The following is a 19,425-nucleotide window of genomic DNA, read 5'->3' on the forward strand; positions in this document are numbered from 1 at the left end:
CTTCCCCCTCATGCAGTATTCTATTTAGTTTTGGGGCTTTTTTTGTTTGGTTGGGGGTTTTTTTTAGGCAATTGGGGTGACTTGCTCAGGATCACACAGCTACTAAGTGTCAAGTGTTTGGTCTGAGGCTCGATTTGAACTCCAGTCCTCCTGACTTCAGGGCTGGTGCTCTATCCACTGTACCACCTAGCTGCCCCCTGATGCAATATTCTAAGGGAGAGGTGATAAGGACTTTCAGCTAAGGTGCTAACTCTGCAACTAGAAGGAAGGGGTTGGATGAAAGTCATATTGTAGAAGGAGACAATTATAAGGGGCTTGGGGAGTGGAGCAAAATGGTAGTGGAGCATCCTAAATTGTAAATGGTATTTTCTTGCCTGGACAGGGAAAAATAAGACAGGAGAATAAAAGAGTTCATATTAACAAAAGCAGTTATTGAGTTCAATCCCTTAATATAATGCATTTTTCTTTGTATATAAATGATTATTTGGACTTTCAGGTTTTTCTCTACTTATGTTGATGGAATTCTGTTTATTTACTGTTGTTGTTCAATCATGTCACACTTTTCTTGACCCTATGAACTATACTGTTCATGGGGTTTCCTTGGCAAAGATACTGAAGTGGTTTGCCATTTCCTTCTTCAGTGCATTAAGGCAAACAGAGGTTAAGTGACTTGCCCAGGGTCACACAGCTAGTATGTATCTGAGGATAGATTTGAACTCAGGTTTGCTGACGCTAGGCCCACTGCTCTACCACTGAGCCACTTATCTGCCTTATCTACTACCCATACCCTATTGAACAGTCCCCAACGGGATCAGCAACATACCTTGGCTTAATAGGTCTATATTATGTAGCTAAAGAACAGAATTACACTGACTGGTTTATTTGAAAAGTAAATTCATGAACTTGGCCTCACAAGAGTCATGGTTGAATCAACTCAACCAGATATTTAAAATAAAAACGTGCATTTAGTAAAAATACCAAAGCACAATTATATGCCAGAATTCTGTGAAAGCAGTAAATGATTGAAAAGAATACAAATCATCATATCCCTCAACTGAGTGACACGCTGGTAAGAGCTACTACTTTTTAGGAAGTTTATAGTCAGATCATCAAAAAAAAAGTTTTTTAATCTGAGTATTCAGTACAAAAAAAAGTAATTCTACTTATTCTGCTAGATGTAGTAATCTGAAAAATATAAGAAAATCCAAAATATGTAGATCAAAGGATAGGGTTGGCAAATTATATAGAAAAGAAATCACATAAATTTCTAATTAAAATTATTCACAAATAGAAATACCAGTTGAACTTTATTTGGAGAATATTGCTTTTAAGATTTCATGAATATGGGAAGTTCTCATGAAACATCCTGAAGATAACAGGCAAATGATTCTAAGGAAGAAAAAAGAGGAACCGTCTAAAGAGATTTACATGCATGTATAGGGAACTAATCCACCAATTTAATTTAAAAAACAAAAAATATGTAAAAGAAGGTAGAAACAAGGGCATTTAACTGTGGATGACTACAAATGAGTGGCACAGTCCCGAAAAAATAGCTAAATCTCATAATAAGTTGAAGCGGTGAAGGGTGGCTTTAGCCCCTCCCCTGTGAAGGGGAGGGGCTTTAACTAGATTGAGAGAAAAAGAAAGATAAGTATGATTTAGAGTAGATTGCTTTCAGAGTAGGTGGTAGGATTTTAACAAATGGAGGAGAAAAGAGAAAGACTCAGTTTTTGTTTTGCATTCTCTCCTGTCAAGGAGAATGATCTTCAGACTAGGAAGGAATGAACAAAAGTAGTTAATGGGAAAGTGAAAGTGATGAATGAGGGGATGGCAAGAGGATCAAGGTACTGAAAGAAATAGTGGCTTTGATTGCTAGTTTGCAGTCAGTAATTTTTTTTTTAATGGTAGAGAAATGGGAAAGTGCCACAGGACAAAAAAAAAAAAGCAAACATATTCATATCATGAGGTGGTAGAGAGTAGAATCTTCAAATTAAGCCATAATTTCACTTTCTTCAGCATTCTAGGGCATATTACTAAAGGGGTGGTTTAAAATCATTTAGAAAGAGAAATGGCAATTACTGAGATCACATGGGTTCATCAACAATATGTCATGCCAGAATAAATTAATTTACTTTTTTTGGATGTAGACCCCATTCCCATTCCAGAGACAACCCTTTCTAGAATATAACACTCTGATGCTTTCTCTAATGCAGTGATTCTCAAAGTGTGGTCCTTGGACTCCTAGAGATCTTCAAGACCCTTCCAGAGGGTCCAAGAGATCAAAACTATTTTCATCATAATACTAAGACATTATTTGCTTATTAAAATAATCCTCCCTTTTCTAAATACATATCTGGGTAACGTTAGATTTTCTTCATATCCTTCAGTTAGAACAGTGTACCACAATAAATGCATGAACAGATAGAAAAATCCAGCTATCTTCTAAAAAACTTTAGTACAGATTCAATGATGAACTATGTGTCTGTTCTAGTATTAGCCTAGCTAAACTCAGGGAGGCTCATCACTGAGCTAGGGGATGATTCATTTTTCAGCTATAGTAATTTCTGGGTTTTTTTGAGGGTTTTTTTGTTTGTTTGGTTAGGCCATGGGGTTAAGGGACTTGCCCAGGGTCACACAGCTAGTAAGTGTTATGTATCTGAGGCCAGATTTGAACTCAGGTCCTCCTGAATCCACGGTCAGTGCTCTATCCACTGCGCCACCTAGCTGCTCCCTATAATAATTCTTCATGACTATCTAGTGGTAGGTACACCAGTGAAATTATGGTATGTGTATATGTAATGTACATGTGTACGTTAAAATATATGTAATAGATCACTGGATATGTTTTCAAAAGACCTGAGTTCAATCCTAACCCTGCTTCTTACTTGCTGTGAGACACTAGGCAAGTCATCTGACTTTCCTTAGCCTTATTTTTTTTTCATCTGTAAGCTGAGGGAGTTGGATGGAGCGAAATAGTGGATAAGATTGCTTCCAGCTCTAACTTTCCAAAATTCAGTGATCTCTCAGATGAAGCCATCATTTATGTATGATTAAAGTGCCCTAAGTGCAGATTCATGAATAATGTATTGTTCCCATCTAATTGTTATGTCTTTTTATTCAAAGTAACTACCAATTATGGTACAGTACAGTGCTATTATCTAGATGACTTTAAAGCTGCAAATAAACACTGCATCATGTGAATAGCTTTGCTGTGGCCCTGCCTGCTCCCGTCTGCTACAATGAGAACCATTTGTTTACTGTCTTTGCATATGCTCTTAGATCATCCCCGTTGTTTCTTATTGTCACCCACTTCTTGCTTCATCAGCCAACATGTATCTTTTCCCATCATTCAAAGGCCTTTCCAAGTCAACATTAGGTATGATCTTCTAGAATTGGAAGACTTCAGAAATCATTCTGTCCATTTTATAGATTAAAAAGGGTACACCAGGAGTTAGTGGCAAAACCAGGACAAGAACCCAGTTTTCATTTCCAGTCCAATTGCTCATTAGTGTATTAGATTTTTTTAACAGCTTTCCAACCACTTACATATGTTTTTTTCAATATTTTACATATTTTAAAATCATTTTCTTATCTATATTAAATTAAAACCACTCTGAAATCAAGAACCATGTAATCTATCTCCAGTTCTGTCATGTTATTGGGTATTTTGTAAAATGCCATGCCTATGGGCTTGGAAGTTTGATAAAGTTAATCTCTATAGGCATTAAAACCAACCCCACTCTTACCTGAAGCATTTATGACAACTGATAATAATGGTCTATTTCTCATACTTTATGTGAGCCCAACATGAATTTTCATTGTGTGATGGGGGCTCAAGCCTGGCATTTGCATAAAACTCCTAATTGGAAGAGAGAGTGATCCCTTAATGCTCTTGACCTCTGTGAAGGGTGGAGTTGAGAGCTTGGAAAAGGAGAGATTCTGGGCTTCTGACTTTTGGCTTTTAAAGAAGACATGAGGTTCCAGGCTTTCTCCAGGGAGAGATTCCTTGAGGGAGAGAAATACTGGGAAGAGGCCAACATGAAGAGGATTCTATTACCAGTTTGCCACACTAAAGACCTTAGGGAATTTCCCCTTGGCTGAGATTAAGGACTTTCTCTTGGCTGTTCTCACCGCCAGTTGGAGAGTCCATTTGTTCTGTGTGTTGTCCATTACATTCTAATCTGTACAGACTCTCTAATTTCTATTTGCTTTCAGCTTGGATAAATGGACTTATTTGCTATGCATTATGTGTGATGGTCTATGTGGAACTGGCATTTGGTGGGAAAGAATCAGTTAAACTTTCAGATAGAGCATCTCTGTTAAGGGATGGTGCCTAGAAGAGTGGCTTGACCTGAAAATTCATTTCCCTAGACTTTCAATAATTAGGGGGGATGGGACAGATAGATATAATTCCAACCTAGTATCCTGTGTCTGAGAAGAGGACAGTGACCAGCTGCAATCTCCTGAAGGCTTTCCCTGCAGAAATCAAAATCTTCCTTGGAGAGGGGTGGAGGAGTATCCAGAGGTTGCTATCTGTTCACTCGTCCCTATGAGCCACCTTAAGATAGACTCGTGTAGACCCATATAACCTACAACTGGAGTCAAGGATGGGCAGAGCAGCTGTAGCACAGAATGACCTCAGCCCCTGGGCAGCTCCGCATTCTCTAAGGAAAATAAGTGCAGGTGGATCCAAACCAAAGAACCTCATCTTCAAATCAGAGTTTGAGAGCTCTTTCTGCAGTGTAGGATGTCCCAAAAGTCTTAGTGAAGTTTTAAATGTATGCTTAAAACTGTACTAAGGTTTTTGGGACACTGTACTATGCTCTCTCATAGTTCAGTGACCTTCTAGTTCAGTCCATATCCCTCCCTCCAAATAGGCATGTGAGAGCTAGTCAATCCAACAACAGACTTTTATTTAATTAAAACAAGGCCAGCTAAAACAGTCAAGTCACTCAAGTATTCACTGGGATTATTCTATCTCAAATCAGATAATCTTAGATGTCAAATCTCCTATCTTTTAAGTGAATTGATTTCCTGGTACAAGAATACTTCCACAAAGCACTAATCTATAAAACACATATAATGAAACAATGTTACTTCAGACAGTTAGCTACATCAGAGCATTTAATGAACAAGCATTATTATGTCTTTACTATATGCCAACCACTGGAGATAACAAAACCAAAAGTGAGTTTACCTTGAATTTATGATCTAACCAAGGAACACAACAAGTATATATATTTGTTCAGTCATTTTGGTCATGTCTGACTCTTTGTGCCCCTATTTAAGGTTTTCTTGACAGAGATACCAGAGCGGTTTGCAATCTCCTTCTTCAGTTCATTTTATAAATGAGGAAACTGAAGGTTAAGTGACTTGCCCAGGGTAACACAGCAACTAAATGTAGAAAGTGGTACTTGGAATAAAGGTAGAGATTCTAATAGGGGAAATTGAAGAGGGACTATTATAAATGGGAAATACCATTAGGCTAGGACAGCCAAAATCCAGGCAATAAAAAGCTTAAAATCAGCCTGAGGTTCCTAAAATAATCATAGGAAAATATGGGGAGTGTGCTGCACTGGGCAGAATTGTACTGGACATACTGAGACCTGAGATGTGGAGCTTCAGGGAAACTCCTAAAATTTACAGGTGGTAATCTGCCAGCAAAGGAGAATTGATGGCTGCAATTGTTTGATGGAGCCGAGAAAGATAGAGTGGACACACTAAAAGAAAGGTTAGCACATGATCAGATCTGGGGCAGCTTCCTAAAGGAGGAGATCCAAATGTGAATACGGTTTCTCCAGGCACTAGGGATGGGTTTGATGAGACTGAGCATCAAGAAAGAATCCAGGACACCCTGGAAAGTACAGAAGAGGGAAATCATTTAAGATCAGCAATGGCTCTCAGACGAGTTAGGACATTATCTATCTATCTGTAGAAGTATATATACATACATATGTACCTATATCTATATGTATATTTGAGGCAGCATAGCCTAGTCAGTTAACAAGCATTTCTTAAGTGCTTTCTATGTGCCAGGCCCTATGCATAGGAGAGTTGGCCCAAGAGTCAGAAAGATGTGTGGTCCAAGTGCCACCTCTGACACATACTGATTGTGTGTCTCTGGGTAAATCACTTAATCTCTTTGTATCTCGGTCAACTCTTTAAGATAAGTTTTCTTAACTTGTTTTTAAAATATTTTGATAACTTTCTATTGGTTTTCTTTGTTATCCAAAAATCTTATTTTATGCATTTGAAAACCTTTTTCTCTTTATTTCACATATATAGATTACATATACATATCTTCATATGTAGAGTTTATATTCATATATACATGTACACTATCCACAGCTTGCAATGTACAATCTATCTCCTTGAGGAACAGAGATAGAAATGTTCAAATCACTACTATAGCCCAGAGGGGAGAGCAGTTGGGTTAGTGAAACCTGGAGCCTGAGCCTGGGGGTTTAAGAGTCAAATCTCCCTTTCCTCTCATACCCACCTTGAAGAAACTGGCAGAGTACAGCAATAAAAGTAACACAAGTCAATGAAAACCCCTCTTTGGATACTCTGATCCAGTTAATTGTGCACCTGCCTAGTAGTTGTAACTATAGGTCAGACATCACATTGATATAGTTTATGTTGATGCCAGTGAGTCAAAGTCAGGTCACTGAGAATGCTAGAACATATGTCAACTCTAGCAGCAACTTGGTGTCTAGAGTAGTTCCCTCTTCTCCATCCTAACCCAGAAACTACCAAAAAGTTACTGCAGGAACTCTAAATCCATGGCAACAAAAAGGGTTTAATAATTGTGACTTTAGGTATAAATCATCTCTTTCTGAAGATAGATTCATGAGACTGACTTTATGCTAAATTTAGATCACTTGTCTACTAGGTCTTTTTTCTCTTAAATAATGCCTATGAAAGTATCAAAGAACTTCAAAAAAAATAGCACCTCTTCTTCTGGAGCTGCACTTCCTCCTTGCTTCAAGGAGCAGTGGGGACTTTGGGCTGTGGATCAAGATAGAAGGGGTCACTGGAAGTGATAGAATCTGTGGTCGAAGGGTCAGCATTCAAGGGAAGAGAGGTTAAGATGCTGGAATGCACATTGTTTGGGGCGAATTTCTTGCTGCTGAGTTCCCCCATTGTTCTATGATGGCACAGTTGTGGCCATTGAAGGTTAGTGATCCCTGCCAGGACAAGATAGCTAGGGCCAAGAATATCATCTGCTAAGTATTCTGCCTTGCCCTGAGTCTGTCTCCTGTGGCATGAACCCGAGTGTCAGACCTAGGGAAGGTTCCAGCTCCTCATCAGAAGACCACTCTACTAGACGTGTATGAACAATAAATGGGTTGTGGAGTACTAAAACAATTCCAACTGTGCCTTTCCTGGGATTCATAGTTTTAAGGCAGCTCCTATGATGAGGAGAGGGGAAGGGAGCTCCTGAGGACTAGAAGGGCTTCAGATTCTTTGACGTTCTATTGCATTAAGCATGGTATATTAATTATTATGTGTCACTTGTTTGTTTTTGGTATCCAAAACATTTGTCATCCTCTATGGAGAACTAATTCCATTATGCCAAGGTCACATAACTAGGCTTCAAAGAAATAAAGCACATCCAAGAAGTCTGGCCAGTTGAGTTGGGAGCTCAGACACAAATTCTAATTGGGTTAGAATTCCCAATTCCACTGATTTCACATGCTCCTTGCCGAAAAGTTAGCTCTGCCCTGCAAGAGGTGAAGCGGAGAAATAGAAGGTCACTAACATGAAAATCATAGAGAGTACGGCATTTATGCCATGCATCGGCATAGGCAAATTCTCAGGATAACTATGAGACTCCCCAGGGCCCATATCCTTTTTGGGAAGCAAGATTGTGTTGAGCAGCTACCAACACCACCTGGTGGTGGCTAAAATAACAGTATGAAAAGCATTTTATTTAAAAACAAATTTGCTACTTTAAAATTATTTTCTTTCATTTTCTGGAATGTAGGTTTATCATTTTAAAGGTTACATATTTTCTTTAAATGGAAGAAAAATGGACACATTTCTACATATATAACATCTTTATTAAATACATTTTGTCAGGGGGAATGTCCTCAAGTCACAGTTTATATAAATTTATTAACAATATCAGAGAGGAAAATTTTAAATGTGATTTAAATGATCTCACTGAAGGATGAGAACACCTTTTAATCTACACATTGGAATGACCTAGCCACAATAGAAAATAAAGGCAAAATGTCTTTTTTGCAAAGGAAAGTTACATTAAGATTCCACTTGCAAATTATTTTATTGCAAAAATTCCTTTCCAAAGAAATGGATGTTCTTCTTTTTCCCTGACACCTATCCATACTTGAAGCAGTGGTAAATTCAGAAGAGGAAATCCAGTTTAGTTATTCCCTATGAAATATAAGGGATAGAGCTTTTGTTACATGGCACAGCATCAGAGGTTGGAGGAGGAAACGTTGGAATTTTAAGTGGTAGCAACCAACCATGAGAATGGATTGGCTTAAAACATATCTACTCCCTATTCATAGCATCTCAAGAGTTGTAGGGGACCTCAGAGGTAATCTAATCCAACTGGCACCTGAGAGAGATACCAGCACTATTCCCAATCTGAAGAAAACTTAGGATCATAGATCTAGAGAGCATGAGAAGGGGTCTCAGAGGTCACCTTGTTCAATGTCCTCATCTCATTCTCAAGATGAGAAAACTGAGGTCCATATTTGTCAAGCAATTTAGCCAAGGTCACAGAAGTGAGCAGCAGAGCTGGGATTTGAACCCAGGCTCTCAATCCAGCTCTTTTGTCCCTGCACCATGTTGCCTCTCCAACTATACAAGAACATGAAAAGGTAAATATCCTCCTTATTTAGAATATCATCTATTGGTTCCTAAGTGAGCTGTGACCAGTGCAAGATGAGGTCAATATGTCTAGCTGTATGCTAGCTGAAGTCTGAACACAAAGAGAGCTCAGGAAGAAAGGGGCAGGAGGTTACCAAGTGTGAGTTTAAATGAATAGAATTCCTTAAAACATTCATAGATCAGAGGTAAAAAAATTTGAACGTTGCCAGACACAAAGTAAATACTTGTTAATTGGACAAATTCTCACATATTTGTAGAACTCTAGATATTTCAAATGTTTTTGTACAATATACACTCTATTAATGATATTTTGCTAAGTTTAATATGCCATATATTTAATGCCACATTATCAAACTACTAAATGTGAAAGTAATAGCACTACAGTTTTGGTTAAGTTTTCAGTAAAAAGCTGTAGCTGTTTAAACAAGAGAGCAAAATATTGGGTTTATTCAAGAACTGGTTCTCATATAAAAAGTTTAATATTAATGAACAATATTTGTCACTTTCAATTTTAGATACTATAGAAATTTACAGGACAAGGCTAGTTTGCTGATCATATTGCATATTTGAAAGAAAAAATGAAAAGGCTGAATTCTAGAGCGTGACTTTAAATATATTTGTGATTAAAGTTAAATAACACAAAAATCAAAGCTTGTTTTCCCCAGCAGGACCTGAAATAATGTATTGAGTTGGTTGATCTTTTTTACACTATGAAAGAAAACAAACCAGTCATGATTTAATGGTATTTTAGAAAAAAGAAAATAATTCAATGACAAAAATCTGAGGTTGGTAATGAACACTTTCTACTATCAGAATTAATTACTAAATTAATCATATTATCTAAAAAGGCTGACAAATTCTAACTAGTATAAAGAAGATACTAAATATCATTAATGAATATATAACCATTGTGCATACAAATAATCTCTGGTTTTATACCCACTAAACTTCAGAATTCTGTAAACTGTGAGGCATTCAATATGTTTAACATGGCAGGATATTAATTACACATCTCATTATTTTATTTTGTTCAGTCCTTTCCCCATTAAACATGCAAACACTGTCATAACCATCTTTGGCTTCACTTCTACCAGGTCGTCCGGTAGGGCATATATCCGGGCACCAATCTTTCGAGCAACCGAAATGGCATATCTTGAAAAGACAAGAAAGACATCTCATTTCTGGTCCTTATTGTCTACTGCAATTCCACTGAATATATTTTAAGTAAGTAATGAAATATGTTGGTAAATAAAAATAATTTTCTGGAAGTCTCTGGATCACAAACTCTATTACAACAATTTCCCCCACACTCTGTTACAATAATATCAGTTTTATGAATAAAGTCTGTTTTTCTACTAGAATGCCCCAAAATTCAAAGGATACCTTATTTGCAAATAGACCATCAGCACTTACTTAGCATTATTCAGCTTGTCTTCATCGGACAGGTTTTCTCTCTTGACCATTTCTTTGCGAATTGCATTTGGTGCGATGGCATCTATTAAATCTAATACAGGTAAACTCGTGCTAATAGATTTATCCTAAAAAACAAGCAGTGAAGATTCATAAATTTATTACTACTAACCTCTTTAACCATCAGAAATGCCTCTTTTGACTACATAAATGAAGGCATTTACACACTTCTCTTAATCTAACTTTACATCTCTAGCCAACCCCCCAGTATACATCATTTTAGCAGATCATTCCAAAATCTCCCTTTGGTAGCACATTAATACCATAGTCTTTTATGCTAATTATAATGCCACTACCTGTACTAGGAAGTACTATTAGGGAGCTTTATAAAGCACTAGCTAAAATTATTATGTAGCATATGAACAATGTCTCAATAGGCCAGCTGATATTATATAATAACTGTTCATGTTTAGATGCCACTTCAAGGTTTACAGAAGGCTTTCCTCACAACAACTGGGAAGTGTAGGGAGTTCAAGTATTAATATGCCCACTTTACAGATAAGGAAACTAAAAGTCAGAGAGGAGTCCCTAGCCCAGGGTCCCACAGCTAAGTATCAAACCAAGACTCTGAATTCTGGCCTCAAGGCTGATGTTCTTTCCATTAGAGTATGCTGTGCAATGCATAGATTATAATCCTGATAGGGGCATCAAACTGTCTGAAACTCCAGAAGGTTCTATAAATCAATGCATTTCATCCTTCAGATTGTTGATTCCTAAGTCTATGCTTAACGTTTCTCTGGGAAAGATAAAACATAAGATCAGCCAAACAAGGGAGATGAAGGATGGACTACAGGCAGAAGCCAAATACGTGTCAGTCAGTCAACAAACACTTATTAAGCACCTACTATGTGCCGGCTACCATAGGAAGCCCTGGGGATACAAACAAAGGTATTCTCTATCTGGGGTGCAGAGGAGAGGGAGATAATATGCAAACAGCTATGTAAAAACAGGATATCTACAGGGTAAATTAGAGATGATCTCAGAGAAAAGGCACTAAGATTAGGGAGGCCAGGAAAAGGTTTTTGTAAGGGGTGGGATTTTAGGTGAGACTTGAAGTTAGGCAGCAAAGATGTGGAAGGAGAGCATTCCAGGCATGGAAGGCAGCCTGTAAAAATTCCTAGAGTTGGGAGATGGCATGCAGGGTGTGAGGAATAGTAAGGAGGCCAAGTGTCCAGAATCCATGGTGGTGAGTAAGGTGAAGGAGGTTGGAAAGGAAGGAAGGGACCACGTTGTAAAGTGCTTTGAAAGCTAAACAGAATTTTAGGTTGGATCATGGAGGCAGTAGAGAGCTACTGGAGTTGATTGAATGGGGGGTGGATTTGACATGGTAACACTTGCGCTTTAGGAACATCAACTTGATATTTGAAGGGAGGAGGATGGAGCAGAGTGAGGAGAGACTTAAGACAGAGACCAGTAGGTTACTGCAGTAGTCCAGGCAAGAAGTGTTAAGAACTTGCAGCGGGGTGGTGGCTGCTTCAGAGGGGCATGTATAGGAGGTGTTATGGAGGTAGAAATGACAGGGCTTGGAAACTGATGGGAAAAAGATGGAAGAGTTGAGGACGACAGGCTGCAAGCCTGGGTGACGGGGAGGAGGATGGTACCTGCACTAGTAATAGGGAAGTTAGGGAAAGGGAGATTTGGGGGTTGAAGGATAATGAGCTCAGTTTTGAACATGTTGAGTTGAGGATGTCTATCAGCCATCCAGTTTGAGATGTCTGAATATCAGCTGGCTATATGAAACTAGAGGTCAGGGAGAAGTTACAGCTAGACAGAGAGATCTGAGAGTCATCTGCATAGAAATGCTAGTTGAATCCATGGGAACTAATTAGGTTATCAAGTGAAATTATATAGAGGGAGAACAGGACCCAGGAAAGAGCCTTGGGGCACCTCCGTGGTTATTAGGTGTGATCTGGATGAAGATCCTACAAAGGAGGAGACTGAGAGGTGGTCAGACAGGTAGGAGAGAGAAGAGAGAAGAGAGCAGTGTCACAAAACCTAGAGAAAACAAGTGGCAAGGAGAAGGCACTAATCAACAGCATCAAATGCTGCCGAAAGGTCGAGAGAGATGAGAATTGTGAAAACGCCATTCGATTTGAGCAGGAAGAGATCACTGGCAACTTTGGAGAGAACAGTTTCAGTTGAATAAGGGTAGAAGTCAGACTGCAGGGAGTTAAGGAAGAGAGTGGGAGGAAAGGAAGTGGAAGCATCAATTACAGACAGCTTGCTTAAGGAGTTGAGCTACAAAAGGAAGAAGAAATAGAGGGAAACAGTGAGCAGGGACAGATGAATCAAGTGAAGGCTTTTTGAGGGTGGAGGAGATTTGGGTGTGTTTGTGGGCAGTAGATAAGGAGAGAGTAAAGATTAGAGAAAAATGGGGATGAAAGAGGGGATAATTTCCTTAGAAAACCTGCTAGAGATGTACCCCAAACCAAGTAGTTCAGCACCAGGCAATTAGGAGGAAAGGTAAAATTGCAGTCACAAAAACAGGGACCTGGGGGTTGAGGGTACATGCAAGGTACTAAAGTGAAAGGAGATGACTCCTAAGGTGTCAGAGAGAAGTGGCATATGGAGGCACCCAAGTAAGTGACTAGGTTCAGAAACAGATGGAACACTGTTTTTGCCACGTTCAAGGAACTAGTGGTCTAGTGCCTCTTTTCTCATGTGCACTGACCCTGTCACCACCTGGTTTCTAAAGGAACATAGGACAACTATTCCACATTCTCCATTCCAGGCCTGCTTCTTTCTTTGTGTCACTTTGTCTTGGAATTCCCCTCATCCCCTTGGCTTTAATTCTGAGCTTTATGCACGTAGCTTCTAAATCTAAATCTCCAGTCCTAATCTCTCTCTAGGTAGGCAGTCCTGTGTTTCCAGTGGCCTTCCAGACATTTCATCAAGATACCCCAATATCACCTCCAATGCGATGAGCTTAAAACTGACCGTAGTACTTTCCCTTCAAGCTAGCTTTACCTCCTGACGTTCCTATTAGAAGCAGGATATCAAATATGATGGTATCATCAATAAGTCTTCCATGCTAGAAACCCTGAGGCAAAGAATCATATTTTCCTTTTATACATATGACAGACATCTTACAGCCTTTAAAAATTCTTGTTACTGCTTTCTCGCCAATATGGCAAGAGGTCTCCAATGGAGTATGCCAAGGATCTGTACTTGGCCCTCTGCTGTACAACATTTTTATCAATGACTTGGATAAAGGCATCAATGGTATGAACATCATATTTGAAGAGGACACAAGGCTGGAGAGATGGCCAACAGAGCAGATGACAGAGTCAGAATCTTAAATCCAGGACCCAGGCTAGAGCACTGTGCTAAATCTAATAAAATAAATTCAATAGAGATAAATAAAAAGCCTTATGCTTAGGTAGAAAATGATCAACTTCAAAGGTCAAGGAAGCATGGTTACAGACAACAGTCTGAAAAAAAAATCTGGGGTTTTAGTGTACTGGAAGCTCAGTGAGTCAAGAGTGAATGTTGCAGCAGCATCTTGGGCTACTTTAAGAAAGGCATCGCTTTCAGGAATAAGGAGGTAATAATCCCACTGTTTTCTGCACTCATCAGACCCCACCTAGAGTATTGTGTTCACTTCTGAGCACCGAAGTTTAAGTGGCATATTTGACTAGCTGAAGTATAACCAGCATGACCTTCAGTTCATCTCATAAGAGGACTGGCTAAAGGCACTGGAGATGTTTAGACTACAGAACAGAAAACTTGCAGAAGAAGGGGGAGGGGATCATGAAAGCTGTTTTCAAGTATTTGCAGGGCTGTCAAGTGATTATGTTAGGCCCCAGAGGGCTAAGCCAAGAGCAGTGGGTAGAAGTTTCAAGGAGGCCACTTTAGGCTTGAAAAATTTAACAATTAGAGCCCTCTCCAAGTGGTATGGGCTGCCTCAAGAGGTGGTTCTGCCTCCTTGGATGACCACTTGTTGGGTATATCAGAGTGGGGATTCCTTTCATGTATGGCTTAGACTAGATGGTACCTAGGGTCTCTTCCAACCATTTGCCCAAAGCTCCCCAGTGACTACAGGATAAAATCCAAATTCCTTAGTCTGGCATTCAAGACCATCTGTCATGAATTAACCAGTTCAGCCAAGCTATTCTATTCAGTGTCCCCCAAAGAAAACTGGGCAGAATCCACAATTCTGCAATCATTGTTCCCACAACCTTGGAATGCTATGCATCTCTCATCTTTTCTACCTGCCAAAATCATGCCCAACCAACCTTCAAAGACAAGCTTAGATCTTACCTCTTCCTTTCTGACCACCCTAACTGGAAGAGATCTCTTGATCCTCTGAACTCCTAAAATCATGTGTGACTCATACAATTGATTTTTTACTTACCTTTTACAGACCAGTTCTGTCAAATTTACCTTTTCACGTGTCTATATCTTTTCTCTACCACTGAACTATAAGAAGCTGGAGAACAAGGGCCATGTCTTATATTTCTTTGTACCCCCTCATTCCGGGTTTAGAGAAAAGGGACTTCCACATAGTAGGCACTCCATAAATATTTACTGACATCAGGCCATTTCATTACTTCCTGTTTTTGTATCTGAAGTAATTATGTAAATCTAGCTATGCTATGATGCTGGGTGACCTCAGGCAAGTTACTAACTTCTATATGGCTTCAGTTTCTTCACATTAAAAAAAAAAGGTCAGAAAAGGTAATCTCAGGCATCTTCCTGCACTAAAATTTTATGATGTGTATTCATGTCTTTACAACTTTTAATGTCCTGAATTCATTATTACTTTTCAAAGATGAGGGCAATAAAAAAAAAGTTAGATACTCGGGGAAATCTAGGGGGTTTTGTTTACTTCTTTTTGCAAATTATTTCCCCCCCCTTATAACAACCCAGTCCCTGGCTCATTGTTCTGCTTCTGACCATCATATTTTTTAACCTTCCCTTGCCCAGACCAGAGAAGAGTGGGTTTCAGAAGATCCCTTCTCCTTTTCCCAACCTCTATATTTGAATTACTTTCGCTTCTGATGCCCTGATTTTAAGAAATAGCAAATCTTCCTCCCCCTCCTCTCTCCCTTAAAGTACTTTTTTTATTATGATGTTTTCCCCCAAAATACAATTTGACTGAAGGTTTTCCATATATTATAATGACAAACACAATGAAGATGAAATAACAAAGTAGGGTAGATGACTCACTGTATGTGTGCAAGCAAACATGCTTAGGTTTCTGACTTGAGCATGCATGCAAAAACAACAAAAAACTGGAAATGCACTAAAATTAGTGAGGATGTATATGAATGTATATATACAGTGTGAATGCTTTATGATTCACTGATTAAAAGTGAATATAAGTGAATGCTAAGGGCCATTATAAATTAGATGACAAGATTTTTTTCCTGCCCGTTTTCTCAATCCCACTTGTATCTGGCTGGTTCTGTTATGCCTTGGAACTGATGTCAGTATAGTTCTATAACTGCTGTCAGGGAGCACAAAGCATTATATGTCCTACATAGCAATAATTATTATTTTTTTATTTTCTGTTTTATTTCTTAAAGGACAAAGTTATGTTTGGCTTTTTACTTGTTTTCCTTTCTCATAAAATAGACTTGCCTATTCTGACACCCTTCAGCTGTCAATATAGATGCTGAGATAACCAGCAAAAAAGTTAAAAATTGAAATATTTGGATTTTTTTCTCTACACAACACCAAATAATAGCTTTGTTATTATCATTTTTGTTGTTGTTTCTGTTATTGTAACTAAACTTGTTTTGGTGCTGCCAATATACAGCCCTACACTAAATCTATAAGCTATATGACATATTGTCCATACTTCTCATTTGATGTTAAATTTAATTTCTTTGAAATGTTCTTATATTAGTCTTTTATTTACCTTGAAGCTGGAAATTGAAGTTTTTTTATTTGCCTCTTTAAGAGTTTGATTCACCCATTTAATAATAATTTCATCAGTTACTTTTTCACCTTCTCCAAGATCTGATAATACATTCAGTGTGTACCTGCAATGGAAAAAATGCTGAAATATAATATACACCTTCAGACCACTGATATAAACATTTAAGTGCATGTTATAGAATAATCCAGTTCTAAAGAAATCTATACCTATTCATCATCACTTTGCTAATTACATTTAATAAAGTTCACTAACAAGAATCCAGAGACTTGTGTATTTTTTTTCAAAAGGTTAACAATTTGCATTGTGAAATGTTTTGTAAAATTAATCATTGAATTTTGTTTCTATTTCATAAATAGAACAAGTCTATTTTTCAGATACATTGTGGTTTACCTTAAATGGTGCTTATCAAGAATAAATCAAATTTTAGAATGAACATTTTCTGTTTTGAATTTCCTTTATTCTCTATACAATATGAAAACAACTATAAAATTTAGTTTAAGTGACTGGATGAAAGAACAATTTGTGGTTATTATATTTAGCTCTTACTTATCCTTACCTTCTCATCAGCTGCCATAGCAATGCCAGGGTAAGAGTAGGATTTCCTTCATGTAAGTCCTGCCCACCAATCCCAACCAAGGAGAATTTGGCCTTATTCTTTCCAAGTTCCACTGCATAGTTACAATTTTCAAGCTACAAATATAAGTATAAGCCTTACCATAAAGATAAAAGACAAGTATCCATCAAAATTCTGCTAGACTAATATGGTTAATGATCTAAGCATCTTTTAGAATCTTATGTAATTAGTACTAGTTCTGCTTATACCCCAAATTGAGAACTTGAAAGCATCTGTGCTTTTAAGAATTAAACATCATTCTTATGAAAAAATGCTATAAATCACTACTGATCAGAGAAATGCAAATTAAAACAACTCTAAGGTACCATCTCACCCCTACCAGATGGACTATTGTGACAGAAAAGGAAAACAATGAATCTTGGAGGGGGTATGGAAAAATTGGGATGCTAATGCACTATTAGTGGAGTCATGAACTGATCCAACCATTCTGTAGGGCTATCAAACTGTACATACCCTTTGACCCTGCAATACCACTACTAGGTCTGTATCCCAAAGGGATCAAAATAAAAGGGAAAGAATCCATTTGCACAAAAATATTTATAGCAGCTCTTGTAGTGGTGGCAAAGAATTGGAAACTGAAGGGATGTCCATCAATTGGGGAATGGCTGAATGAGTTATGGTATACGATTGTGATGTAATACTATTGTGCTACAAGAAATCATGATGAGCAAGATGATTTCAGAAAAACCTGGAAAGACTACATGAACTGATGAAAAGTGAAGTGAGCGGAACCAGGAGAATAGTGTACACAGTAACAGCAATATTGTATGATGATCAGCTGTTAATGATTCTTAGCAATATAATGATCCAAGATAGTTCCAAAGGACTTATGATGAAAAATGCTATCCACCTCCAGAGAAAACTGATGGAGTTGAATGCAGATGAAGCAGACTCTTTTTCATTTGTGCGTGTGTGTGTGTGTGTGTAGTTTTTTTAGTTGTTGTTCTGTTTTCTTTCACAGCATGACTAATATGGAAATATATTGTGCATGACTACACATGTATAACCTATATCAAATTGGTTAGGGAGGAGGCAGGGGAGGCAGAGAATTTAGAACTCAATTTTTTTAAATGAATGTTAAAAATTATTTTTACATGCATTTGGGAAAAATAAAATATTTTTAAAAATTAAAAATCATTAAGTGATTGAAATTCTATAAATACAAGGCTATAATATTATTAATTCTCTCTTATTTCCAGTAGTCTTTATAGATAAATATACTCTGTTTAAAAGACATTTATACTCCAAATGTACAGAATTTTAAAAGTAAGGGAACAGATGCCCAATGTTTAGAGCTTCATAGTGTGCTGGCTGTAGTACTTCCTCTTTAGTGGGAGGATAGGCACTGGATACAGTTTAATTTTACAATTTAAAATGGGAGATGCTTTCGGAAAGCCTACAGAAATCTACTAATTTAAAATGGAAATTAATACATGGGAATATGCTACATAGCCAAATTAGCTGCAACATGTGTGGGGAGTAAAACAGAAGAGTTTGAGGGGGGGACCTACTGCAAGGTTGCAAGCTTGGGGCTTAGGAAGATGGTGGTATCACTGACAATTACAGCCAAATTGGGAAAGAATGTTAGTTTGAAGAAAAAGGTTAATTCCTTTTTTGAAATGTTTGGTTTTAATAAAAATAGCCAACTAAACACATCCTAAAGGTACCTAGAAATACCAACCAGAAAATGGATTAAGTTTGGAATTGTGCCATGTTTATAAGTAGTAACCAAGGTCAGGAAAGTGGATGAATTCCCTTCTAATACTGTTCCCTGCTGTCCTTAGAGAACAGCCACACTTACTGGACATAAATAAGAAAAACCTTCAGAGGACAAATAAAACAAGCAGTTAAAAAGGTAGCATAGCATCCTGGAATTAGGGAGGGAACAATAGCCAAGAGTTTCGAGAAAACCACTATCTCCAATGGTTTGAATAGAAGTAAAAATTATTATCTTTTGGAAGAGTGGGAAAAGTGACAGATTTTCAAAATCAGCAAATTTAAAAGTGGTGAAGAATGAATGGATAAGCATGTTAAAGTTTATAAAGTCTATAATTTTCACTTTCCTAATTTTCAATTTCCTTTTAATCCTCTTCCAATAGGAATAAAGTATCGTTGCAAATACAGCAGTTCTTTGTTTACAAGTTCCAGGAAAAAATTCCCGTAGTACCCATATATGCATAATACCATTTATTTTTATTGTTGCCCCATGAGTTGCCACTGTTGTTTTATATTTTATAACTTTTCATCTGTTTATTTATTTGTTAGTTTCATCTTCTTGTTCTATTCAAAGGGGTTTTCCTACCATTCCTCAAATTTGCCTTTGACTTTCCTTTTGCTCATACAATTCTCTCTGCCTACAATATCCTCCTCGTTGCCCTGTCATTCCTAGCTAATGGAAACACATATATTCTTCAAGGCCTAGCTCAAATCCCACTTCTTCCCATGACTATCTATGCTAGAAATTATCTTTTCTTCTTCTGATATCTTTTAGCCCATTATTCATAAGACATAGGATATACTGCTTTATATTATAGTTATTTGAGTGCCTGTCTTATTTTCACAAATAAATTATAAACTC

General features: G+C 37.7%; 1 protein-coding gene across 2 annotated transcripts in view; it reads right to left on the reverse strand.

The window, feature by feature from the left end:
- Positions 1-8,041: 8,041 nt before the first annotated feature.
- The window catches only part of PLS1 (plastin 1), a 149,757-nt gene continuing 138,373 nt past the window's right edge, over positions 8,042-19,425 (reverse strand). For both annotated transcript variants that reach the window (XM_020970958.2, XM_020970959.2), the window contains exons 13-16: positions 16,770-16,903; positions 16,193-16,316; positions 10,273-10,397; positions 8,042-10,011 (exon numbers count right to left, since the gene is read on the reverse strand). In XM_020970958.2, coding sequence (XP_020826617.1) covers positions 9,876-10,011; positions 10,273-10,397; positions 16,193-16,316; positions 16,770-16,903 — 519 coding nt within the window. In that variant the 3' untranslated portion in view covers positions 8,042-9,875. The remainder of the gene's footprint in view (positions 10,012-10,272; positions 10,398-16,192; positions 16,317-16,769; positions 16,904-19,425) is intronic.

The sequence above is a fragment of the Phascolarctos cinereus genome, unplaced genomic scaffold, assembly GCF_003287225.1.
Source record: "Phascolarctos cinereus isolate Bilbo 61053 unplaced genomic scaffold, phaCin_HiC Scaffold_7;HRSCAF=346, whole genome shotgun sequence".
Taxonomy (NCBI): domain Eukaryota; kingdom Metazoa; phylum Chordata; class Mammalia; order Diprotodontia; family Phascolarctidae; genus Phascolarctos; species Phascolarctos cinereus.